The sequence below is a fragment of the Barbus barbus genome (genome assembly GCF_936440315.1).
Source record: "Barbus barbus genome assembly, chromosome: 42".
Classification (NCBI taxonomy): domain Eukaryota; kingdom Metazoa; phylum Chordata; class Actinopteri; order Cypriniformes; family Cyprinidae; genus Barbus; species Barbus barbus.
In genome coordinates this window covers 17,283,564-17,310,445 of record NC_136720.1, presented here as the reverse complement: position 1 = coordinate 17,310,445, position 26,882 = coordinate 17,283,564, and the positions used below count along the sequence as shown (strand labels likewise).

Here is a 26,882-nt window from a genome sequence, read left to right as displayed (position 1 = left end):
TACAGACTCATGCTTTCTCTCTCTCTCTTTAGCTGTATGATGCCGTCAAGGTTTCTGAGCTCATGAATTATGCAAAGCAGAGCCCATTTCCCTGACACAGCCTGCTACACAGCAGAATCACTCAGATAGCACTCTCTATACCTACCAGCAGGAACAACCGATGCTAGTTCACTTCTCTGACACATTATACTCCTCCTTCCTAATTGAAAACTTTACACGGCCTCATTCTGTTCATATTCTTACTTAACTTGGGTATATATTGTAAAAACATTGCAGTCACTCATCCATCAAAATCACAATGTGTTTTACAGAGATTGTGATTCCTGTGTGAGCACAGGAATCCTGTGTGATTCCTGTGTGAGCTTATACAAGGAGTCTCAATCAGCTGAAGTAATGCAAAAGTAACACAGTATTAAGTAAAGTAAAGTCGTGACGTATTGTCAAGTATGGTGACCCATCCTTGAAATTGGTGCTCTGCGTTTAACCCATCCAAGTGCACACACACACAGCAGTGAGTAGTGAACAAATGCACACACACACACACACACACACCCGGAGCAGCCATGCTGCGGCGCCCGGGGAGCAATTGGGGGTTCGGTGCCTTGCTCAAGGGCACCTCAGTCGTGGTATTGAGGGTGGAGAGAGCGCCGTACATTCACTCCCCCCACCTACAATCCCTGCCGGCCGGGGACTCGAACCCGCAACCTTTCGATTACGAGTCCGACTCTCTAACCATTAGGCCACGACTTCCCCAAACGTTACATTCTCCAATGCTGATTATTTTATGCTATTTTATTTTTCATGAAGAGCACTGCATTTTTAAAACCACATAATGTTTTAACCCATCTGAAAAGATGTGCTTGATCAATTTCCATTCAGTGCATGCATGAAGCTGAACAATAAAACAAAAGGCTTTCTGGAGCAAGAAAGGCATGTGTGTGTTTTTTGTTTTTTTGGTTCTTAACCCACGTCTGAGGAACCAGACAGCAGGCTGTGTAATTTTGTGCTTCAGCCATGTGTATGGACATCCATATGTCAGTGCTGAGGGTGTTGCCATCACAGCGTTCCCGTCTCTTCCAGCTGAGCGCCCTCACATGTCTCTGTGTATGTCAGGATGATCTGAGGCCATGCGAACTGTCCGTCTCCAGCACGGATTCCCTCATAAAGATCTTGCCATTTATTTGTGCTTTTTACAAGCATAAAAGGTCATTGTTTTTCTATTTGTTTTCTTTTTCAGTCTTTCTGGCTAACTGTGGATGCCCCTGCATGTTTGAATGGTCACATTGAGTGCGAATCACAAGGCCCAGTTGCTTTGACCTGGAGGGGAAGGATTTTCATGTAACGCACTCTGCCATGGACAGGAAGAGGAGTTGCACGCTCTGTGGAGGAGCTGTGATGCTGCTGTTGCTGCTGCTGGGTCACATGACCACTGCATTAGAAGTGCCTCTAGACCGTGAGTTTTACACAGTGAAACAAAATTTTATTTGATGTGATGTAATAAAATGTAATAAATCCCACTAATGTAGATGTAATTTATAATGTAATTTGACAGAAGTGCACAAAAAAAATCTAGTTTTCTACCTATCCTATTTTAAAGAAAGCAATTCACATGTGATTCTGTCTGGGATTTTCTGACATTTTTAGACAAGATTAGAAATAAAATTAAAGATTCTCAGAACAGATCAATTCAAGCACACAATACCCCAAAATACCCCAATTATTAAAATAGAAATGAAGTAGAGTATGTCACTGTGAGTCCTAGCAGTGCGTTTCTCTTTTCTCAGCTGCTGCTGCTCTCTAGAGAAGTGTTTCACATTTACATACTGACAGTGTGTTAAGTCAGCATTACTACTGTGTAAGCAGAATATACATGGACTTTTAAAGAGCATTGGTCACCCTTTTGCTTTCTCCTTCCATCTTTCTATTTCTATCACTCACTCTCTGGCTGTGATGATCAACTCTATGAATATATGAGATATATAATATATGAGATAAAATATATATAATATATACAATATATAATTGATAGATATAATGTATATCAATATATAAGATAAAAATTTGGGGACATTACGATTTTTCTTTTTGTAAAAGTTGATACTGTTATTTAGCAATGACGCATGAAATTGTTCAAAAGATGAAAAAAAGCTGCTCTTTTTACTGCATATTCATCAATATATATTATATTCAAAATAATTAATTCATTCAAATAATCCTTAAAAAATGGAAATCACTGCTTCCACAAATAAATTAAGCAGCAGAAGTATCAACATTAATAATAGGACATGTTTCTTGAGCACCAAATCAGAATATTAGAATGATTTCTGAAGGATCGTGTGACACTGAAGACTGGTGCAATGATGGTAAAAATTCAGCTTTGCCATCACAGGAATTTCATACATTTTAAAATGTATATAAAAAATAGAAAATAGTTATTTTAAATGTAATAATATTTCAGAATATTACTATTTTTACTGTATTTTTGATCAAATAAATGCAGCCTTGGTGAGCACAAGAGATGTCTTTCAAAAACATTCAAAAATCTTACTGACTGGAAGGGTCAAGGAAAAGCTCTTAAGACCACCAGAAGGCATGATTATACTTATACATGTTTAAACACATGGGTAAAGAATAAAGCACCATTTTAGGATAAAGTAGTGCCAAAATTCAGCTCTTCTTGTACAGTCCAGAATTTTAAAACCTTCTATAGTCTATAATGTCTATAATGCATGAAGCACCATTGTCAGGGTGGTAAAGCCAATGTATCATTGACAAACAATCAGCATCATCAGAACTGCATTAGGAGAATGAAATGGCATGAGAGTTGCATGATGGGTAATGAATGCCCAACACACCTCCGGAAGTTTCACTGAGGGAACCTGCTTTTGTTTGATCTTCTCTTCTCTCTTCTTCTCTTACACTAATTTGAACTCTTTTACTCTCTGCTTATGTATTTCCTGATTCATTTGGACAAAAAAGCTAAAGTTCTGGAGGGATGTAAGTCTGGGCACTTTTGCTGTGAAATTTGTTGTGAATTAGGTCTACTTTAACTTGTGTCTTTTGCTTTCTTCTGTTTGAAGTGTTTATGAGTTTGATATGAATATTAATATATTTGATCCTTTATTAAACATTAAATCACCCAACTATAAAGCTATATGTAATGCATGACAGCTATGATCTGTCATGCCAACAAGAACTTCCACGACAGTTTGTGTGCATGCTGCATGCTCTTTGGATGTTTGTCTCTCTGGGTTTGGTTACATCGATAAACTAAAGCTAGGCACTTTTATATTTTTAGATATTTTCTTGCAGAATCAGTTTCTGCAAAGGTGATGCATCTGTGCTGGTTTGCGCCAAGGTGTGTGTATATGTATGTGTGGGAAATAAAGATGCTTGTCTTCACGCTGGTTTCTGTGCTTCAGTGCCTCAGCCTCCCACAATAACTCATCAGTCCCCCAAGGATTACATCATCGACCCTCGGGAGAACATCATTATCCACTGCGAGGCAAAAGGAAAGCCTCATCCCAGGTAGGTGTCACTTTTAATCATCATGGTTACCGCTACTGTAGATTCCGCTGCTGTGGACGGATGCTTGGCGCTTAACACCTACGTACCAAAGTCTTCCTGAAAATTTGCTGAAAATTTACTCACCCTCTGTCTATCCTCGATATAGGTGAGTTTGTTTCTTCATTGAAACAGGTTTGTAGAAGTTTAGTATTCAGTGAATGGGTGCCGTCAGAATGAGAGCCCAAACAGCTGATAAAAACATCACAAGAATCCACAAGTAATCCACATGACTCCAGTCCATCAATTAATGTCTTGTGACACAAAATCTGCATGTTAGTAACAAACAAGTCCATCAGAAGTTTTTAACTTCAAACCTTAAAATAAGAGTTCTCTATCCATAATATTGCTTTCTCCAGTGAAAAAGTAATTTCATCTGAATCAGGAGAGAAATATGCACAGATTAAGCACGGTTTACAAGCGAAAACAGTCCAAAACACCTCTAAACAAATATGTTGGTGGATTTTGATGTGAGAGGACAACAGGGGATGCACTTTTTCACTAGAGGAAGCTTTATTATGGATTATGGGGTCGTATTTTGGACAGAAGGAAAGGTTTGAAGCAGGGGCGGACTGGGGCCAAAAAGTGGCCCTGGACTTTTTGGCACAGAGCGGCCCACCAAACCCGGTCTGCACCACACCATAAATGAGTGGCATATTCTTGACATTATAATTTGTCTTTTCTGGTGTATATGGCAAATGGTAAATAATTTTAAAGAATTTTTACGAGGGACAGTTTAACATCATTAAAGTTAAATACCAATATTATAAGTCCATATGACACAATGCTCTGGCATCGTCTAGAAGACTTGAATAGTGCAGAATGCGGACTGTTATGGTGCCTTTCTATTGGTCATACAATATTTGTCCTTTTGAAGGAGCTTGATATCTATCATCTATCAAGGAATAGAGCTCCAGTCGTGGAAAAGAGTATACAAATTATTTTGATGATGAAAATACAGTAAACAGTACTATGAAATATATAATGATACAATTTAAAATAGCTGTCTTCTATGCGAATATATAGTAAAATATAATTGATTGCAGTGATCAAAGCTAAATTTTCAGCATCATTTCTCCTGTCTTCAGTGTCACATGATCCCTCAGAAATCATTCTAATATGCTGATTTGCTGCTCAAGAAACATTTCTAATTGTTATGAATGTTGAAAACTGTTGTGCTGCTTCATATTTTTGGGAAAATGTGATAAAATTCAATCTTGGGTAAGATTAAAAAATATAAATTAATATTTTTCTTCAACAATGTTGAAGTGAAGTGACGTGTGGCCAAGTATGGTGACCCTCTGCATTTAATCCATACAAGTGCACACACACAGCAGTGAACACACACACACACACACAGTGAACAGCCAATGCTGTGGCGCCCGGGGAGCAGTTGGGGGTTTGGTGCCTTGCTCAAGGGTCTCACTTCAGTCGTGGTATTAAAGGAGGAGAGAACGCTGATTATTCTAACAATACCTGCTGGACCTGAGACTTGAACCCAAGACCTTCAGGTTACAAGTCCGACTCTCTATCCATGTAGGCCATGACTGCCCCCATTATAGAATACAAAAAGGGACTTTGATTAAATTAATTTAAGTGACAGTAAAGATATTTACACTTATTACAAAGTACTCTTAATTCAAATACAGTCCGCCCCTGGTTTAAAGTTAAAATGCCTTGATGTATTTATTTACAAACATGCAGCTTTTCACTTCACAAAACTTTAATTCAACAACTGGAGTCATGTGAATTACTTACGGATTATTGTGATGTTTTTATAAGATGTAATGTAAAATTTGTGTAATGATTTGATTAATGCAAAATTCCTTCAAATCTGTATTAAGAGACTCGTTTACATCTTGGATGCCCTGAAAGTCAGCAAATTTACATTTTTGGGTCATAAAGGCATTCTAAAATTATAGCATAAAGTGACTTGTGCACAATGATGCAAGTCTTTTGAAATCATACAACAGCATTATGTGAAGAACAGAATGTAATTTAATTACATTAATTTTGGACTGTTTCTCACACAACGGTATTGTAAGGCTTCAGATGACAAGAAATATAGCAGTCAAGTCATATGGACCACTTTTGTGATGCTTTATTTGTCCTTTATTTTGGAGTTGTTCAATGTAAATCAATGTAAATGTTTCTTTTATGAAAAGAGCATCTTTTATGGAAAAGAGCCAAATTTCACGTTTAAATGATCTGAATGACTTTTAAGGGTGGGTAGATATTCCAAAAGTTAAGGAATTAACTTTATTGATAAGTGATGATTGATTTATGTTGTTGTAAATGAAAAAAAAAATCGATTGTAATATCACTGTGCATGCATGTTGTCGTAATTGATTTTCTATTTTCACTCTTCTCAATCTAGCTTTTCATGGACACGTAATGGGACTCATTTCGATGTGGAAAAGGATTCCAAAGTTATCATGAAGCCCAACTCAGGTACTCTGGTCTTTGACATCAGCGGAGAGAAGGCAGAGGCGTATGAAGGAGTTTACCAGTGCATCGCCCGCAACGAGCATGGCTCTGCCATGTCCAATAACATTGTCATCCGTCAGTCAAGTAAGACAGACACATCTAATCAGAATAAATTGCCACAGGAATGTTTTGTTAATATTTTTGCAGTCACCTCCTGTCAGTTTTTTTTTTTTTTTTTTTTAATTGAGGGCCCAATTCTGTTTCTTAGGGTCCCCCTTGTGGTCAAAGGAGAAAATTGAACCAATCACGGTGCAGAGGGGAATGTCTCTAGTGCTGCAGTGCAGACCCCCGGCTGGCCTGCCTCCTCCAATCATCTTCTGGATGGATAACAGTAAGATATATCACATATATCCACATAGATTTGTGACAATACATGTCAGTCTTGCACATTCTAGCGTAAGCACCCACTGAATGTCTCATTTGATTATGTTTTCATATACTTTACATGGCAACCCAAGTATGTAAAATCCTTGCTCTGTTTTGCAGGTTTAGCTCATTGTTGTTTTATGGTCCTTCTTTTATTGGCAAATAGTGTTCACAATGAACTTATATGCTTCCATCTGCTCTCATACTACTCAAAAATATCCAAAAATCCAAAAATCAACTAAAAAACATATCCTCTGTTTTGTGTCAGATTTCCAGAGACTTCCCCAAAATATTCGTGTATCCCAGGCTTTAAACGGAGACCTGTATTTCTCCAATGTGCTAATGGAAGACACCAGAAACGACTACATCTGCTACGCCCGCTTCCCACACACTCAGACTATCCAACAGAAACAGCCCATCACTGTGAACGTGCTGGACAGTAAGTGTTTTTAGTCTGCTGCTACAAATAGAGTCACCAATTTCTGTTCCAAACTAGCATCTGTGTAAATCATTTTTTTAAATAGAAAAGAGCTCTGCCTTTTTATGTTGAATTAAGCTTGCACAATATATACAGATTCACATTTTTATATGTTATTGTTAGGGCTGTCAATCTATGGAAAAAAGTTTAAAGTTTAATTATAAGTTTAGTAATTTATTGAATTAATACAAAAAGAATTGCATATATCTGTATTTGCCCCCCAAAAAAGCCCCACATTGCTTGATAAGACATTAAATATTGTGAAGCAGTGAACAATTCCTTATTGCACAATTCACATGCATACATTTTTTTTATTTGTTTTAATGTATTTTTGTTTAATTCCCCCCCCCCCCCCTTTTTATAAATAAAAATTCAATAATTTGGTACAGTAATTTGAAATAATAATTGTACTGAATAAACACTTTGACAGCCCTAGTATTAAAGTGACAGTGTCACATTGTCCCTTTTATTTTTAAATGCCTCTTCATTTTTTTTTTCCTGCTCTGTCCAGACCCGTAAATGTCAAAGCATTGCATGCTGATTATTTTCTGTTGTATTCCAGTTGAAGCTATGAATGACACTGTGTTGGCAGCTTTTTTGAATGGCTCAGATTTTTGGGGTGGTGAGTGCTAGCAGAACTTCTCCAAGTGAACCCAGTCTTCATCCCTCCCATCACTTGTGTTTCTGCCTAACCAGGAATAGCTAATTACCTAATATATCACCTATAACCAGAAATATAACCCACTTCTCTAGAATCCCAACGCTGACTTCAAACAACTTCATCTTTATGAAGGTCTCACACTTTACTGCACTTAGTATTAATATCCATTTAATTGCATCTTTTTAATGAAAACTGATTTAGTCAGATTTAACAAAAGGACTGAAGCCAGCTCTACAGGAGTTGACTATCATTGGCATTGTGTATGGCAACACAATTTCCAAGATTACTGTATACGAATGGTAATCAGTCCTTTTTCTTTGTTTTAATTGTCTAATTAACATTTTGACAGTGTCTGCACATCTTCTTCTGGTCATTAAACTTTCTCCTTTCCCTGCTTTAAACTGAATACACGTATTAATGTTGCATATTTCATTCTGTATGCAACACTGTACAAGGTACTATAAAATATCTCACTAAAACATTGTTCATCTCTGTTATATTTTTCTTTTGGATCCTTCCATTCTCTTTTAAATGCCATCCAAAAGAAGCAATGGAAGGATAAAATTATTGTCATTCAATATGAGGTTCACTTGATAAAAGACATTAAGGCATTTTTTTAGACTACCCTATAAGTTTCAAAATAAATACATTTTCCAATATTTTCCATTTATAGTGTCAAATTTGACAGCGATATGCTGTTTGTACACCTCTAGTTTTATCTACCTCGTTCTTGTGTGGTTTTAGACACCAAAACAGCATCTTTTTCCCCTCTCATAAGTCCTGGGCAATAGCTGGCCGGTTATAAAGTTTGTCTGATTGTGGTCTATCTATGTTCTAGACAGTCCATCTGGGGAGAGAGCGCCCACTTTCATGAACCCACCAGGAACGCACAGTACCACCATAGTCCTGAAAGGAGACACGCTGCAGCTGGAATGCATCGCTGATGGCCTGTAAGTAGGAGGAAGTGGAAAAATGTCTCTCTCTTGGGTCGAAGAATGGCTAATGTTCATCTTACTGTGCTGTTTGAGGTTTTTTTTGTAACCATGTCCGTTTCTTCTTGAGATTGAGGTCAGGTTGCATCAATAGATTTGCATAAACAGTTCAAAAGTGTTTGACTTTATTGTGTTTTTCAGTCCAACGCCAGATATCTCCTGGAGCAAGGTGAACGGGGACTTGCCAAGCGACCGTTTTTCATTTCACAGTTTCCAGAAAACTCTGAAGATAACGGAGGTGACAGAAGCGGATGGGGGAGATTACCGCTGTTTAGCCAAGAATCGCCTGGGGAGCAACCATCACATCATCACTGTAGTGGTCAGAGGTCTGTCACAGGACGTCTTTTCATCTGTCACATCTCAAAAATATTGTTTAGTCACATCATTCACTGACCCCGGGATGCCATCCTGAACCGTTCATGGACTTGAGCTGATCTGAAAGAACCTTTGTGTTTCCTGTGACTCTGAAAATACTCACTGGTTTGCCAGATATCTTAAAATATATGATGAAATAATTCTAATCTGTTGCATTCTAAATTAAAATTTTCACATTTTAAATTCTAATTTTGTCTGTTTGATTTTAAACTTTCCTTTTATCTCCACAGCGGCTCCCTTTTGGATCAGTGCCCCTCAGAACCTCATCCTGGCCCCGAAAGAATCTGGAATGCTCACCTGCCGGGCAGAAGGCAACCCTAAACCCACGGTCACATGGTCTGTCAACGGAATTCCCATTGAAAGTATGTAAAGCCCACTCACTTTTATCTAGAACCACTTTCCTTGAGCTTTTTTCAAAACAATGTAGCTTTTCCAGTATCTAGCTACTATTTTCAACAAATATTTGTATATTGATATATAGGAAGTTCTGATTTATTGTTAATCAGTTTGTTTGTACAGTACCTGTAAATAAAACGATTTTATAAAATGATTCACTGATCCTATGTTTGTTTTTATACCATAATATTTAGTTAAATGTTACTTATCACTAAGTGTTTTTATTTATTTGCCAAATTTTTTAGTTGTATTGTTTCTGCTTTCACCCTAATTAATTTGATTGTTTTTGTGCCAGTAGGAAATATTCTTATTCAATTATTAAATGATATCATCTGATATATTTAAAATTAATAATGTAGTTTGCTCATTTTTGTTAGTAGCTTGTAGCACAGCTAATTACTTTTTCAGAAGAATGGTTTGATTATAGTATAATTATCAGTATAATTATGATGTGATTCCTTGATAGACTCACATAAGGACCCCAGTCGGAAAATCGAAAATGGCAATATCATCCTCAGTGATGTTCCGACCGGCTCAAGCTCTGTTTATCAGTGCAACGTCTCCAATGAGTATGGTTACCTGCTGGCCAATGCATTTATCAGCGTCCTGGGTTTGTTACTGTATATGCATTTATATTCTATTCTATTCTTTATTTTTCAGTTGTTATGTATAGTAAATTGCATTACATTACATTTCAGCTGAACCTCCAAGGGTACTGACTCCTCCAAATCATGTGTACTCAGTCGTCACTAACAGTAGGGCCCTGTTAGACTGTGCTACGTTTGGCTCGCCACTTCCAAAAATCACATGGTGGGATATTATTTTATTTTTTATTTGTTTAATTCTTTTTAAGTTTGCCTCTAATACCCAAACGTGTTTACCGTGAGATTATGTTGCATGGTGATTATGCTTCTGTTATCTACAGGTTTAAAGACAGTCAGAGCATAGTGGATAGCGACTCGTACATCATTCATAGAAACAATACCTTAGAGATCAATGTTGCTCGGCCACTAAATAGTGGCAAATACACCTGCATTGCCTCAAACAGTCTTGGAAACAAAGAAAATCATGTTTACCTGGAAGTGAAAGGTGAGTGAAAACTTCATTGTTTTGGTTAAATCTGTGTATTTGTAATATGATAAGTGAATGAATAGTAGTAGTAGTAGTATGATGGGACATATGGGGGAAATGTGCAAGATTTATATTGTTTTCTTTTCGCAGAGGCTACACGGATCATCAGACAGCCTGGGTATAAAGTGGTCCAGAGAAACAGCATGGCTGTGTTTGAGTGTAAAGTCAAACACGACCCCTCTCTCTTTCCCTCCATTATATGGCTCAAAGACAATATGGAGCTTCCCGACGACACTCGGTATGACCTGCAACCACTGCTGCAACTTTTGTTCAAATATAAGCACCATCTGAAGCAGGTGTTAGCACCTGAGGCACTGCACATGATACAAGCGAGGGAGATTGTTTGTGTTATTTTGTTTATTTTAGAAATAATGAAGTTGTTTGCACTTACTGTTTATGGCAAATTATTTGCAGATGGAGCAGTTGGGTATTATTTTCCTTATAGACATTTTTGCTATTTGAAAAGAAATACACTACTGTAAGTGGTTTGGGGTCAGTAAGATTTTTTACCTTAAAAAAAGAAAATAATTGAATACTTTTATTTGGCATATATAAATGCTGTTCCTTTTTATTTATCAAAGAATCCTGAAAACAAATGTATCAGTTTCCACAAAAAAAATAATATAGCAAAAATATAGCAGTACAACTGTTTTCAGTGTTGATAATAATAATAATAATAATAAATGTTTCCTGAGCACCAAATCAGCATATTAGAATGATTTCTGATATGTGACACCGAAGACTGGAGTAATGGCTTTGCCATCACACGAATAAACTATATTTTAAAATGTAAGAAAATGTAGAAAACGGTTTTAAATTAAAATATTTAAAAATATATTTTTTTTACTGTATTTTTTATTAAATAAATGAAGCCTTGGTGAGCATAAAAGAGTAATTTTAAAAATATTACAAAAACTTACCAACCCCAAACTTTTGAACGGTAGAGTGTACAAGAGAAAAATTCGGAAAAATTTTAATAAAAAACCTTCCACAAAACACCTAAATTGTAACTTCTGAAGTTTGAGAAAAGTAAAAATAATGTTCTCTGAAAGGTGGCATGTAGCTACTTGTTTTTGACTAGCAGGTGTGTGTTTGTGTATGTAGATTTGAGGTGGGCTCTGACAGTCTGACTATACATAACGTGAGAGAGGATGATGAGGGCAACTACACCTGCATCAGAAACACCACCCTTGACCAAGATTCAGCCAGCGCCATGCTCACAGTAGTTGGTATGCTCAGTTTATACATCACTCTCAACACTCTCACCTGCTTCAGGTAGTCATTTTCTCAGAAACTGTACATTATGCAATATAGCTTCCTAGATTTTTATATGGGTGCTGTTGTAGAGTTGAATAGTTTGAAAATTAACTTTTGACCTCCTCAAACCTGCTTTCCTTGTCAGAGGCCACACCAACACCACCTGTAATAATGGGTAAAATGCTCTTCTTTCAGTTCCCAAACAGGTCCCAAAACCATTTGATGCATTTGTATTTTTGCTTTTTTTTGTTTATCCCTCATCACCTTCCTAATATGTGCTTATGAATGTGCTTTGTGGATGTTTCCCATTTAAACATAAACTGTTAAAGGCAATTTTGGTTTTTAGTTTTCACAAATGAGGCAGCTCACTAAACTTTCCCTGACCTCGTTTGGAAATAAAGATCTGTATGGTTTCAGCTTTACCAACAGACTCTCACGGCAATTGACTAATCAACTCATTTACATTTTGATGAGTTAGCAGCAAATTCACCTTGATGCTTATTTTTTCTACAAATTTTATGTTTTTGTACGATTCAAATCGTTCAAATTCATACGAATTTGCCACAAATTCTCCACAATGTAAACTAAATACGTTTTCTCATGAGATTGGTTTGACACTTTAAAATCGTGCCTTTAACAGAACGTCACATTTCAGTCTGTGACCATTTTTTTTAAGTTGGTGGTATATTAGTTTTTATTTGGGCTTGTGTTGCATGTTTCTATGTCTGGTGTACTTGAGCTGGATGGAGTTTTTTGTCTCATAATATCTGGTTTTCCAGAGCAACCAGACCCGCCCATAGACCTGGAGCTGACAGACCAAAGAGAGCGCAGTGTTCGGCTTACATGGACCCCTGGTGATGAAAACAATAGTCCCATTCAATGTGAGTTCTTTGTTTGTTACCTTGTGGTAGATCAATTGGTGATCCACATAATAGGACAACAGAAACATTTAGGTCTGCTTTTCTGATCCATTTATACTTGGTTACCTCAGTGTTCCTGATCCAATATGAAGATTCGCTCCACGAGCCTGGAGTATGGGTCAATATGACTGAAGTCTCAGGGACCATCACCACAGCACAGCTGGAGCTTTCCCCGTATGTATATTACTCCTTCAGGGTCCTGGCACTCAATGACGTGGGTCTGAGTGAACCCAGCACTCCATCCAGACAGTACAGAACCAACCCTGCACGTGAGTTACCCTAGCAAGAAAATAGAATGCTTAAGAATCTTTATGCATCCTTTTATTTTTATGAATCAAAGTCTGATTGTGATTCTCACAGGGCCTAACATGAATCCATCAGACGTTGAAGTCATAGGAACGTCACCTGACAGTATGACAATAACTTGGAGGGTAAAACACTTATGATTTTATTTTATTCAGTGGAGTACAATCACAAAAATAAAGGTTCCAAAAGGGGGGTTTCAGAGCAATGTTATTGAAGAACCATTTCGGGTTCCTTAGAGCACCCTTCAGTGATCAGTGCTTAATCAGATCAGTTTTTTAGGGTGAATAAGATTTTTTTTTCCCACTACAGAAAATCTTTGTGCATTGGAAAGGTTCCATGGATGTTCTTCCAAGGAACCATAGATGCCAATAACAAACCTTTATTTTTAATGCTATACCAACTAATTTAGCTGAGTTCCTAGTTTACATGATTTTCTTTTTAATGTCTGGGGACCAGGAGTTGACTGGGCTGGAGTCGAACGGTCCAGGCCTACAGTACAAGGTGAGCTGGAGACAGAAAGATCTGGATCAGCAATGGGCTTCACTCACTCTGGCCAATGTCTCGCAATATGTGGTGAAAGGAACGCCCACTTTTGCACCCTATGAAGTTACTGTGCAGGCGATCAATGAGTACGGTCCTGGTCCCAGACCAGAAGTGGTGCTGGGATACTCAGGAGAAGACTGTGAGTAAGCTTCAGAAAGCACTCAAATATATTTATATCAATATTATTTTAATATATTATTTTACATAGCATTGTATTTATATTTATTCAAATAAATGTATATTATATATTATTTTACATAACTTGCAGTGCATTTTTATTCATTGTCATTATATAATGTTATAATGTATTATATTATATTATATTATATTATATTATATTATATTATATTATATTATATTATATTATATTATATTATATTATATTATATTATATTATATTATATTATATTATATTATATTATATTATATTATATTATGCTGATTGGAGCCAAAATTTAAACAGGCGCCACATGTATACAGTCCCAGAATGCACTGTGACGAAGTCACTGAAAATGTTCATCCGAGAATGTGGACAGATTCCGAGAAATAAGGAATACAGTTCCTTTACAAATTGCAATAAAAAAATTATATTTTGTATGTCTTCGTCGTCTTAGTACCAACTGTGGCCCCAGAGAAAGTAGAAGTTTCGATTCAGAATGGGACAGTGGCTGAAGTGCGCTGGGACGCTGTTCCTCTTTCAACAGTACGAGGGCGACTGAATGGATATAAGGTACTTACTTAACACAGAAAATACATTTACATCTCTAATATTATTCACCAATTAAAGATATCTACCTAAGATGTTGACATTTGAGCTGCAAACAGTCTAAGATGTCGCCATTTTGTAGGTGAGTTACTGGAAGATGAGAAGCCTGCACAAGCAAGACCCTGAGCTCGTGAAACAACAGGAACTCATCTTTCACGGGAATGAGCCGGAGGGTCTTCTGATCGGCCTTCATCCCTACAGCCAGTACACCCTCAACATTAGAGCCTTCAACGGGAAAGGAGACGGACCCTCCAGCTCCAATCACATATTTGAAACACCAGAGGGAGGTAGAGTGTGTACTTACTTACTATATGTGCTCACTTGTCAAAGTATATAGAGTTATTTAAAGGAAAATAATCTATATACATTTTTTTTAAAGTTCCTGGGCCTCCTGCAGATTTAAAAATCCAAAATCTGAACCTGGACTCATTGATTGTGAAGTGGGTGCCACCTGTAGAATATAACGGTCACTTGACAGGATACTTGCTCAAATACCAGCCTAGTAAGGCCATGTTTTATATGATTTTGTTGCTGATTTATAAAAAGATGCCGATCGCTTACACTTTTCATCCTCTCTATGTGAACTCTCCTTGTAGCCAATACAACAGATGAACTTGGGCCGCTCAAAGAGCTGCTTCTACCAGCAAACAAGACCAGCATCACTCTGGAAAACCTCAAGCACAGCACTCACTACAAGTTCTATTTGAACGCCATGACTGTCAAGGGCTCTGGCCCCACTGTCACAAAAGAGGGCTTCACAATGGTGGACGAAGGTGAGGACTAGCTTTGCAAGTCATTTTACAATGTACAATTTTCAGGATTTGAGGCAAGGATCCAGGTGCAGTATTTTCCTCAATGGTGGCTTCACATAAATTGCAAGCAGAATAAAACTTGTACAAAGGTTTGTGTTTCAGTCCTCAATTTCCTGAATCAGAGTGTTCTTGTCTACGTCTTCAATATAATGCTTTTAATTCATTAAGGGTTGCATACTCTATGATTAGATTTAACACACAAATAACATGCCATTTGTTAATATTTGACTTATTTTTATTCTTTTATTAATATTTCATTATTTAAAAAATTTATTTCACCCAAATGTAATAGTTTGTTTCTTGATATTTGACTTATTTCTATATTTTATTTATATTTTTGTGTACTTTATATTTTATTATATTTTTTAAACAATATTTATATTTATTTATAGTGCTATTCAATATGTCATATTCTTATTTTTTATCTTATTTGAAGCATACAACTTCACACAAAATTTTGTATTAAGTTTTTGGAAACTTAATTCTTTTTAATTGTAATATTGTATGCAATTTTTCTTCTCAATTAAATATATGCCGTTTTAGATATATATTACAATTCTGTTGGAAAACGAGACAATAATGTTTAAGAAAATCTATTCATTTATTAATTTATTGATTGATTTTTACATTTATACATAATTTTTTTTTTGCCTTTTTCATTCTGTCTGTGAAAGTAAAAAAGGATGTTCTGGCCTTTTAATTTTCATGATTAAACCTTTTTTTTTGTATGTACCTTCCAACAGCATCATATTTCCTGACTTACTGTATATATTTAGAAACAACCTATTTTGGTTGTCAGGTGGCTGCTACTTACAGTATATCCCCTCTACCTTTGTCTTCTTTTGTCTCTCTCTCTCTCTCTTTTATGAAGCATTAATTCGGCATCCCGTAGTAGAGGCGGGTAAAGGTAACACCAGTATGAGGCTGATGAGAATGCATGCTGGTTAAGCATCAGCTATGAGACTAGAAAGGCACTATAGCACTGAAAAGAGATAGATACATATGCATGAACCTCCTCAGGCCAAAAAGCTTTACACCTGATTTGGCCTGCTCCATATGTCATGGAGAATCATGTTACCAACAAATGCAAATTCCATCCCACTGCTTTCAGTAGGGCTTAGCTAGAACATCTGCTGTTTAAAAGAATAGTTCACCCAAAAATAAATGCTGTTGGTTGATTGCCTGAATGACTGTATGCTGTTATTTTTTTCTGTGAAACACAAAAGGAGAATTTTTGTTTATCTTAATGCAGCTCTTACAGTACAGTCTACAAGTCGGCTCCAAAAATGACAAAAAAGCATCATTACAGTGATTCACATGGCTTGTGCAATATATTTCAAGTCTTTTGAAACCATATGTTACTTTATATAAAGATCAGAATGAATTTAAAGTCATTATTCACTCATAATTGTTCCAAAAGTGAAATCGAGAACTAAATCAGTGAATAAATTGCTCTTCTAAATTGGTTCTTTTGAGTGATGACTAAGTTTGCAAATTGGACTAAGCTCATTCATTCAAATGATTCATAAATTGAACTGAATCATCTCTTTGACTCAAAGCATATAATGATTCTTTTGGTCACAGTAACACTATTGTATGATTTCAGAAGATTTGAGATCATTGAAGACTCTTGAACTACCATGTGAACTTTTCTGTACAAAAGTCTGAACTTTATTGCCATGCAACTTGTTGAATTATTCACTCATAATCTTTCCACTACTACTCAGAGTCATTGAGTCAGTGAGTTGAATTTGAGAACTGAATCAATGAGTGAATCATTCTTCTGAGTCGCTTCTTTTAAATGCTGTTTAAGTTCACAAATTGGACTAAATGATTTGTTTATGAATTGAAATGATCCATGAATTGAACTGAATCATAACATTTACTCAGTCACAGTTAACTTACTGCAGGAGAATATTATTAGTGAACAATAACTTAAACTTTGATCCATTCATTACAGTAATGCTATCGTAGCACTTCAGGAGACTTGAACTGTTGCAAATGAGTCATATGGCTTTCCTTTATTGCCCTTTTCGTCAGTTTTGGAGGTTAACAACTGATTATTGTGTGAAAATGTTTATAATATGAAATTATTTTCAAATCCAAGTCATACGTGTTTGGTATGACACGTGGGTGAGTAAATACCAGAAGTTTAATTTTGGGGTGAACTATCCTTTTAACTGGTGTAGACAAGGACGTTAGATGTTTTTGAGTGTAGAGTGATGTTCAAACATATGACAAGACAAACCCCGATCTCTCTGCCTTGATCCCAGTTTAAACACACAGTAACTAGCTCTCATTGCACCGGTGAACTGCATGTTCCTGCATGCTGTTAACTCAGACCTGCATTTCTCTCTTTCACTGCCTTGTTTTCTCTCTTTCTAATGTTTTGTGTTTCATGTTGTGTGTTTCACTATTCTCTGAATTCTTCCAGGCTCAGCCCCCCCTTCACAACCACCAACCCCCCCTGTCACTCAATCTTTGCAGCCCCCGTTTCACAAGGGTACAAACACTCCTGTCCCGGCACCTTTTCTCTCTTTCCTTCCTTGTTATGCTTGTGTGATACTGTATTGAACAGGAATCTGTAGATGTTATACCTTTTAAAATCTCACAAGAAGTCACAATCATTATTTGAGCTTTACATGATTTACAGTATAATAAAAAGTGAGTGATTACAGTTACATATACAGTGATTACAGTTACATATACAGTACAGTTCAAAAGTTTGGGGTCAGTAATTTTTAAGAGAAATTGATACTTTTATTCAGCAAGGATGCATTAAATTGCTCAAAAATGACAGTAAAGAAATGTATAATTTTACAAAATATTTCAGTTTTAAAAACTGCTGTTCTGTTCATATTCATCAAAGAAGACAGAAAAATAAATGCAGCCTTGGTGAACATAAGTGAATTCCTTCAAAAAATATTAAAAAAATAAAAAAACCTCTCTAGTGATCCATTATAACACTTGTCAACTATGCATGTTAAATTCAGTTATACTTATTTATAATAAGATATAATGTATTACAGTGCACAGTATAATTATAATGCATTATACCCTTTAATAACCCTTTATAATGCATTATACATAAAGGCTTTAAGTGCAACTTAATAACATATAAACATATAAAGGTGATATTTTTGGGGCCACTAGACATCCAAATATACAGAATTTGCAGCATCTTTTTCACAATCTCTAAATTCTTACGTCACTTGTATTTTTCCTTGTTTGATTAGCGCCTCCTGCTGGTCGGATGTTTGGGAGCGTGAACTCCTCAGTGGAGGAGGACCATGCTGTGATAAACTGGGAATACTCTGGGCTGGATAGGAATGTTTATGTGGAATATGTTGTTGATAACAGTAAGATTGTCCTCCTTAAAATTGTAAATTTTCACTACTGCCATGCGTTTATTTAATATCATAGTTTAATAACATATAGCTCATAGACCAAGATATTTAATATTATGGAATTATATATAATTACAGTTGATTTAAAGAACAAATTATACTATAATAATCTATAAAATCAACCTTTTTCATATGTAACTGGTTTTGCCATAATCTCTCCCCTGCCGTCGGCCCTTCTCTCCAGGTAAAGAACCCTGGAAAACAGAGTTTGTAAATGGCACTCGGACATATCAGATTAAAGGACTAAAGCCGGGGATGTCCTATAGGGTTCGGGTAGTAGCCAAAGACCACTCGGACACTACGGTCCACAGTACAGAGGAGCTGTTGATTACAGTTCCAGGTGAGGAGAGCATGTCTGTAGACCACCAGCATCAACCTCACCTGTCACTCACCCATGAAGCCCCGCCCAGCCTCAGTTCCAGACATTACCTGTAGTTTTGGTGCGGAATATTAGCAAATTACACATGAGTCCAGATGGGTTTATGGAAATCTAGATGCATGCCAGAATTATGTTTGTCCATCTTTTCTTCCTTCCTTTTTTCTTTGCCATCCTACAGCGGTTGTCATATATATCGTCAGAGGACTTTAAATACACTTCCTCAAATCCATGTTTCTTGTTACCGTCATAAAAACAAAGACTTGAGGTTTTTGTTACCTTGATGTTCAGCTCATGTTAATTTTTACTTTACTGTACACTGTAAAAAAGAAAAAAAAGTTGAGCCAACTTAAAATTTTAAGGCAGCAGATTTTTGAGTTCTCTATTTATTTTTGTAGGAGATTCTGAACTTTTTGTTGTATAAACTTAAAACAACAAGTTGAGAAAACTCAAAAATCTGATGAAGCTGGTTGCCTTAAAATTTTAAGTTGGCTCAACTTTTTTTTTTTTACAGTGTAGATGCCAATGTTTTGTGTTGTTTTTGGTGACATCTGCATGATAAATTAACCATAACATTTCAAATGAAAGAAAAGTGAGGATTGGTTCATTTTGTCCTCTTTTTTTTTTCTGCAGCCATGACTAGCAAGCAGGTTGACATAGCCACGCAGGGCTGGTTTATCGGGCTGATGTGTGCCATTGCTTTGCTGATCCTGGTGCTCCTCATCGTTTGCTTTATAAAGAGGAACAAAGGAGGCAAATATCCAGGTAAGTGAATGCACAAAATTAATGTGTGAAACTGGTAGTTAAGTACATCTGTGTGGTGCTAATGCTGAATCTGAAATCTTATAAACGGTGCACAGGCCACATAAAAAAATCTGTAACAAAAAAATAAGAAATATTTAAGATTCTGCACACACATGTGAACACTGTGAACTTCAATACCATACAACTTGTTGATTTTCCAATCTCATAGTAAAAGAAAAAGAAGATGCCCATCAAGATCCAGAAATCCAGCCCATGAAAGAAGACGATGGGACATTTGGGGAGTACAGGTGAGGAAAACAACATATAGGAGTTAATCTACACCTATTTAGATCACTTTGATAAGAAATCATGAATAATAAATGTTTAAATGATTAAAGTGATGTTGTTTCACGACTGATTGAAAGCAAACTTACTTCTCCTCTTGCTCAGGGATTCAGACCGTAATTTTTTCATTCCTCTGAGATGAATGTAAACATCTTTGGCCTCACCACAAAACAGCTTAAAGAAAGCAGGAGCAAACCTGTGTATTATATGATGGAAAAATATTTTACTCTTTTTTTTTTTTTTTTTTACATTTTGAGTGTCAACTCAATTGCCTTCCTAATTTACGTTAATGATGGATTTATTGCTGTGATTTGTTATTTTGTTTTGTGTCATCACTAATATTTATTGTAATATTTATTATTATATTTTTTAAGTTTAGGTTTTATATTTGTGTGTATTTTTTTGTAACATGTTTGGTCATATTGTCATTATTATTTCTGAAGCAATGGAGTAAATATTATTGGAACTGGATGGTCTCAACTCACGATAGCTAATTAAGGACATAAATTCAATATAGAAATATAATATATTAAATATGAGTTAAATTATATATAATGTACCTTGGAATATTTGAAATCATTAAAATTCAACTTCAGCTTCTGAAAGTGCCAAATCAGAATTGCATTTGACAGCAGCCATCAGTCATGTTTGTTTTGTTGTCTTGTATTAACATTTCACATGTCCTGTTCATAAAGTCCATCATTTGTCGTGCATGATGTCCCTGCATACATTGTTTCTTTACTGTAAAGTGATAACCTCATTGTCAACCATGTCAGTCTGTCTCATTTGTTCCTCCTGTGTGTTTTAATTTTGGGGGGAGTTCAGATCTTCAGAAAGGTAAGAGGGGTTTTGCAAGTCTCGCATGCATAAAATCCCCCATTACTCATCTTCTAGCTACAATAGAAAATCAAACAGATGGCTGTAAATTTTATGCTCAAGCCAAACCCAACCTTGACTAAACTTTTAAATAAAAAATTAAAAAAAGAATTTTGCATAGTTGTTTGTATTTTTGGATTGCATATTGTGATTTTACTTTGTTTATTTTTATTTTACTGCATTTGTTTAGAAATCCTCAATGGTTATTTTGTGTTTTTTTCAGTTTTGAGAGAAGTGGTTTATGCATTATGATGAATGTGGCCAAATTTACCCTTCCGAATGCACGTTATGAACATCTACTGCCTTCCGGATATAGGAGACTGTTGTGAAAATACCTGCACTAAACAGCATGTTGGAAATGGACGATCTCCAATATCTAGTTTAGATGGTTTAAACTGTGCTATTGTAATATCCTCCCCTCCCCCTTGTCTCTATTCTTTACATCAGTGACACGGAGGATCACAAGCCCTTGAAAGGCAGCCGGACCCCATCCAATGGGACGGTCAAGAAGGACGACAGTGACGACAGCCTGGTGGATTACGGCGAGGGAGGAGACGGCCAGTTCAATGAAGACGGCTCATTCATCGGCCAGTACAGCGGGAAAAAGGAAAAAGACACGGCAGAGGGCAACGAGAGTTCGGAGGCTCCTTCTCCGGTCAACGCTATGAACTCCTTTGTGTAACTGCCTGGAAGCGCCTCGTGACCTTTGACCCATCCAACACCCCACCTCCTTGTCACACCATCATATGGAGAACAGTCTCTATTGCACTGTGACCCCCTAACATCACAGCAAAAGAAATAAAACAAACGCCCCTAATGAAAGAATGAAAGAGAATGCGAGAAGTGGGCCAGTCCAAGCTTCACCGCGATTGGTCGGAATGAAAGTCACGTGACATTGAGACATATTAAGTGTATTATATCACAGCGAGCATACATATATATTGATATATGTGTATAGGAATATATAAATTGACATATTTTATTAACATGGCCCCATTTGCGTTGGATGGCAGTGTATCACACCATCTCGTCCCTTGGACTCGCATGGAATCAGTAATTGACGTCACACCCTTAGCATTAAGGTACGGCCACATTTACAGTTATTCTGAAAATTTTCACAAGCAAAATCCAGTCGTTTCAGTAGGAATCGGTGCGATTTTGCTTTAGTAAACAGGTTCAAGTTTTCACGGATTCAAAGTGACTTCTGTGTGAACAGTGCCTCATTCATCGCTACACTATTGACAATATACAACAGACTTTTTTGCGCACACAATTTCGCTAATGTGACCGCACCTTTAGCCAGCGTTGTGGAGACCGTGAACCTCATCTGACTATATGATACTCACTTTTGCTTCACAGCTAATGCCTGTTGCGTTCTGTCGTCAGTGTTCAAATTGGTATAATGCACATTTCAGGCACCAATGTCTTTGTGGGCATTGTTGTGAAGTATGTAATACGTGTAAAAGCTGTTCTTAGACATCAGAAGTTTTGAATATACAAAAAAAATCCACGGAATTTAAAAACTGGTTATCAGGGATGTGAGGTAGCATGTTTTTGACACACAAGCACTCTACACAGACATGGGTTTATCCTCTTCTCAGTTCTCTTGTTGTTCATTTTGCGCCCTGTGTTTGTTCTATTTATTTTACGACTAAATATTTCAATGTTTTATCTCTGAAGAAAAGTCATTGTTAGACTAGTTAAGGTTCACTTCATCTAGGACTGTTATTGTGAAGGAAAGCCCCCCCAGTCAGCCATGTAGCCACCAGTGACCCCACTTTGGGCACCAGAATTCACTCTGCTCTTGGTTTGGTTGTACAGTATGGGATGCATCGAAGGCCCCTCAGCACGGTTCCTTAGTGCCTTGGTAGAAAACATTATTCTATACTCAAAAAGAAGATTCCCTCTCATCGCTTTGAGCGCAGCCATTTTTTATATCAGTACTGCAAACGACACCGAAATCCTGGGCTGAGCGAAGACCGCAAGACTCAAGGAAATGATGTCACATACACAGCCACAGAAGTCACCTCAAATTGGGGTGAGGGGCATCTCATTCCCCTTATCGACAGCTAGAAATACTGCCATTTCTCTGTAAAGAGTGAACTGCTGTTGATTGGTCTGATTTGACACATTTATGGCAACTCATGAAATCAATGGAAATGACCAACTGTGGTATTTGGTCCTTGGGAAGATCTCAACATATGCGATACCAGTAGGCAGAAATATACACATTCTCACATGTAACCGTTTTTTAAATCATGTCACTGCATGTTATGAAGTATTACGAGCTGTCGAGTGTAGTGAAATCAGGGCTTCACTAAACACACGGTCGACAGTGGTGCTGTCATCAAATACGGCTTGAGTGTGTACGGTTTATGCAGGCATGCATGAATATATGTGTGCGTTTGGAATGGATGTGTGTGAATGTGTGTTTATGTCTGTCCACTGTATATATGGGGCGAGCCTTTTTTTTTTGGCAAAGCCCTAGATTTTCATGATTTAGCTTGTCATAACTTGCATCAAGTTTTTTTAGTTTGGAATTGTCTGCTTTTTAATGTATAGACCTAACATTTGCTCTGTAAATATCCTTCCAAAATTTTGTTTTAGACACATTAAAGGATGCCCGGGCAGTTAATAAAAAAGCTGTTGAGATATCCTATCACAACTGAGCCCTTGAGCATGACAGTATATCCCAGAGTGCTCTAAGGAATTTGTCCCAGCAATTTGTGTACTATAAGTCACTTCGGATGAAAAAACCCACTTGAAAAGTGATGACAACCCTATTTCCTGAATCTGAAGAACAGATCAACTGATGACTGAGTATATGCGTAAGGCAGCGCTGCAGAAAACCACACAGTGTTCCACCTGAATTCACACACACACATCAGCTCTTACTCTTTTAGTGGCACTGTTGTTTTCTTTTCTATTTGGCCAGGTGGTTTATGACTTTTTTTCTGTAGGAAAAATAAGAAAATGGACGCATCCCCAAAGAAGGAGGCCGGATTGCACTGCTGTGGGTGCACTCTGTGGTGCAGAGGGGGCAAAGACGAATGAAACGTAATGTGTGAAATAATATTCTGGTTAATGTTAAAGCTACATGAAAATAAAGCATGAAAGGCTGTGAAATGGTTTACTCTATAATATAATCGCAAAAAAATATTTTGTATATAAAAGGATTAATAAATGTTGGTTTCCGGATTTCACTACCATCTGTCTGTTTTTGATTTTATTCCTTATACTCAATAATCTTAAAGTCCGCGTGAACCGGAAGTTGCTGCCGACTTTATTTCAGTGCAGTGATTTCCAGCAGAAACGGAATACTGAGTAGAGGGCAGGCTTCCCCTTCAATTCGGTCACTCTACATTGCTATGGGAAATACATTTTCCTCGAATACTACTGATGCCTTATTGAATAACGCCAGTGAAACTGGCCAGTGGCGTTGAAGCACGTGAAATATGAGCGGGAATCCCACTCTATATAAAGCAGTGCTTGTACGTCATCCATTCAAAATCTTTTTCTTCAGCCAAGCTTCTACGAGAAGGAAGAATCCTATCAAGAAAGAACTACTCACCGTGATCTACAAGGTGCAGCGGACACGCCTTCTCTTCCCCTGCTGTGTTCCGGTGAGCTTCGGAATCAAGGTTGACTCGTGATTGCCTCTCCTGCACGGAGCCAATCGAATCTTCTGATGGCCACGAATAATGCGTCTTCTGCCTGGGTCACGCCCACTCAGAGGCAGCACTTGGGGGGTTGGACTGCCCCCACTGCGGGGATATGAGTCTCCGGACTCTCAGGCTCCGTGTGGCCATCGTCCAAGGCGATGAACTCGCCCAACTAACTCTGCTGCGCTCTTCCTCTGCAGCCTCTCTCGATCCTCTGTCAGGATCAGGTGATGAGCCCGCGCCGGCTCAGTGCCCACTTGCTCCTCACCCCCCTGCTGCAGGTCCTCTTCCAGTGCGCTTCACGACCGCTGATCTCCGCCCCTCCCCCGACGCTCAAGATGTGGTGTCTTTCGGTGCCATGGTGGGCGCTGACGAGGAGGATGATGCCATTTCGGTGGCAGCGTCTGCGAGAGAGGAGTGGTCCAACAGCCCGCTGGATTACACTGCACTCCACAGCAGCGACGTGGGGGACCTCCATCATAGTGATGTCAAGCTCTTAAGCGTCCTGTCCAAGGCAGTGGATGAGCTCGATTTGGAGTGGGCACCTCCTGCCGAGCCGGCCAGAAGCCGTCTGGACGAGTGGTACCTCCAGTCGGATCGCGGCCGAAAAGATTTAAGGATGCTTATTTTCAAATTCAGGTAGCCCCCCGCCACAAGCACTTCCTAAGATTTGCATTCGAGGGGATAGCGTACCAATTCACGGTCCTGCCCTTCGGTTTATCCCTGGCCCCTCGTACGTTTACAAAATGCATGGACACTGCTCTCTCTCCTCTGAAGCAGAGTGGAATGCGCATCCTGAACTTTTGACGACTGGCTAGTCTTAGCCCAATCAGAGAGTGCGGTGCTCAACGACAAACTCAGACTCCTCGCTCATATTCAGAGTTTAGGGTTGACTGTAAATATGCAAAAGTGCATGCTGGTACCGAGCCAGAACATCTCCTTTTTAGGAGTGGAACTGAACTCGATCAATATGCGAGTGAGTCTGTTGGAGGAGCACTCACAAAAACTGATCAGCTCTCTCGCAGTCTTCAAATTAGGTCGTTCTTCCCCGCTAAAATGCTTTCAGAGGACGCTCGGCCAGATGTCTGCTGCCTCGACAGTGTGCAATCTAGGGCTCCTACATATGCGATCGCTTCAGCTCTGGCTAAAGAGCCGGGTGCCACAGAACGCATTGCACACGGGCACCTTGCGCATCAAAGTGACGCGCGACTGTTTGCATACGCTGACGCCTTGGCACAATATGACTCTGTATTGCCGGGGGGTTCGTATTGGCCAAGTGATCAGGAGAAAGAATGTTACAACAGATGCATCGGGCATGGGCTGGGGAGCCGTATGCGATGGCAGACCAGCCTTCGGGACGTGGTCAGAAACGGTGAAGTCATGGCACATAAACTGTCTGGAGTCCCGTGGTGTACACCTAGCGCTCGAGTGCTTTCTCCCAGACATTCTTCAAAGTCACGTTCTCATCAGGACAGACAGTGTGACAGTGGTAGCGTTTATAAATCACCAAGGTGGTGTGAACTCGCGGCCACTGCTGCGGCTGGCGAGAGACCTCCTTCTGTGGGCAGATCGACACCTCCTCTCCATCCAGGCAGCACATGTCCCCGGACGCCTGAACTACGGTGCGGATTTACTGTCGAGGGGCGGGGTAATCCACGGGGAGTGAAGATTACACCCTCTGACAGTCAAAATGATTTGGAGTGTATTCTGCAGGGCGGAGGTGGACCTCTTCGTATCAGCGGAGAACACTCACTGCCCACTGTTTTATTCTCTGACACACCCTCCCCTGGGAGTGGATACATTAGCTCACAGCTGGCCGAAAGAACGCAAGTATGCCTTACCTACAATGAAACTTCTGCCTCTCGTGCTTTGCAAAATCAGAGAGGAAAAGGAATCTGTTCTGTTAGTGGCACCAAAATGGCCCAATTAGCCTTGGTTCCCAGAACTGGTGGAGATGCTGGTAGCCCCCCCGTGGACTATCCCACTGAAGAGAGACCTCCTCTCTCAAGCACAAGGAACGATATGGCACCCAAATCCAGAGTCATGGAGCCTTCATGTCTGGCTGCTCGACGGAGCTTGCCAGTAACAGATGCACTTCCTCAGAGCATGTTGAACACTATCTCTGAGGCTAGGGCTCCTTCCACGAGGCGTCTTTAAAAATGTAAAAGTTGGTGCGTATCGCTGGGCGATGACCCAATCAACTGCCCAATACCAATAATTCTTGCCTTCCTCCAAGAGAGATTTGATAGTGGTCGTATGCTATCCACATTGAAAGTGTATGTGGCCGCTGTAGCAGTCTTTCACGCGCACGTCGAAAATCGCCCAATCGGCATAAATGACCTGATCATACGTTTTTGGAAAGGAGCAAAAAGGCTGAACCCCCCTCACCCTTTTACTCTACCCACTTGGGACTTGGCG

The 26,882-nt window shown here is 38.4% G+C and overlaps 1 protein-coding gene across 4 annotated transcripts in view; it reads left to right on the top strand.

Annotated features, from left to right (window-relative positions):
• Positions 1–24,009, top strand: part of nrcama (neuronal cell adhesion molecule a) — a 55,481-nt gene extending 31,472 nt beyond the window's left edge. For 3 of the 4 annotated variants that reach the window (XM_079404289.1, XM_079404290.1, XM_079404288.1), the window contains 24 exons: positions 1,238–1,453; positions 3,423–3,528; positions 5,942–6,135; positions 6,260–6,382; positions 6,686–6,856; positions 8,395–8,506; positions 8,690–8,874; positions 9,154–9,285; positions 9,786–9,929; positions 10,018–10,129; positions 10,245–10,408; positions 10,541–10,688; positions 11,555–11,679; positions 12,487–12,588; positions 12,699–12,896; positions 12,988–13,058; positions 13,390–13,615; positions 14,091–14,206; positions 14,325–14,529; positions 14,622–14,744; positions 14,839–15,015; positions 19,471–19,602; positions 19,811–19,889; positions 21,250–24,009. In XM_079404289.1, the coding sequence (XP_079260415.1) occupies positions 1,354–1,453; positions 3,423–3,528; positions 5,942–6,135; positions 6,260–6,382; positions 6,686–6,856; positions 8,395–8,506; positions 8,690–8,874; positions 9,154–9,285; positions 9,786–9,929; positions 10,018–10,129; positions 10,245–10,408; positions 10,541–10,688; positions 11,555–11,679; positions 12,487–12,588; positions 12,699–12,896; positions 12,988–13,058; positions 13,390–13,615; positions 14,091–14,206; positions 14,325–14,529; positions 14,622–14,744; positions 14,839–15,015; positions 19,471–19,602; positions 19,811–19,889; positions 21,250–21,484 (3,480 nt within the window). In that variant the 5' untranslated portion in view covers positions 1,238–1,353 and the 3' untranslated portion in view covers positions 21,485–24,009. Of the gene's footprint in view, positions 1–1,237; positions 1,454–3,422; positions 3,529–5,941; positions 6,136–6,259; positions 6,383–6,685; positions 6,857–8,394; positions 8,507–8,689; positions 8,875–9,153; positions 9,286–9,785; positions 9,930–10,017; positions 10,130–10,244; positions 10,409–10,540; positions 10,689–11,554; positions 11,680–12,486; positions 12,589–12,698; positions 12,897–12,987; positions 13,059–13,389; positions 13,616–14,090; positions 14,207–14,324; positions 14,530–14,621; positions 14,745–14,838; positions 15,016–19,470; positions 19,603–19,810; positions 19,890–20,031; positions 20,202–21,249 lie in introns of those variants that run through there. The other variant, XM_079404291.1, reaches the window with a different exon arrangement.
• The last annotated feature ends 2,873 nt before the right edge of the window (positions 24,010–26,882 follow it).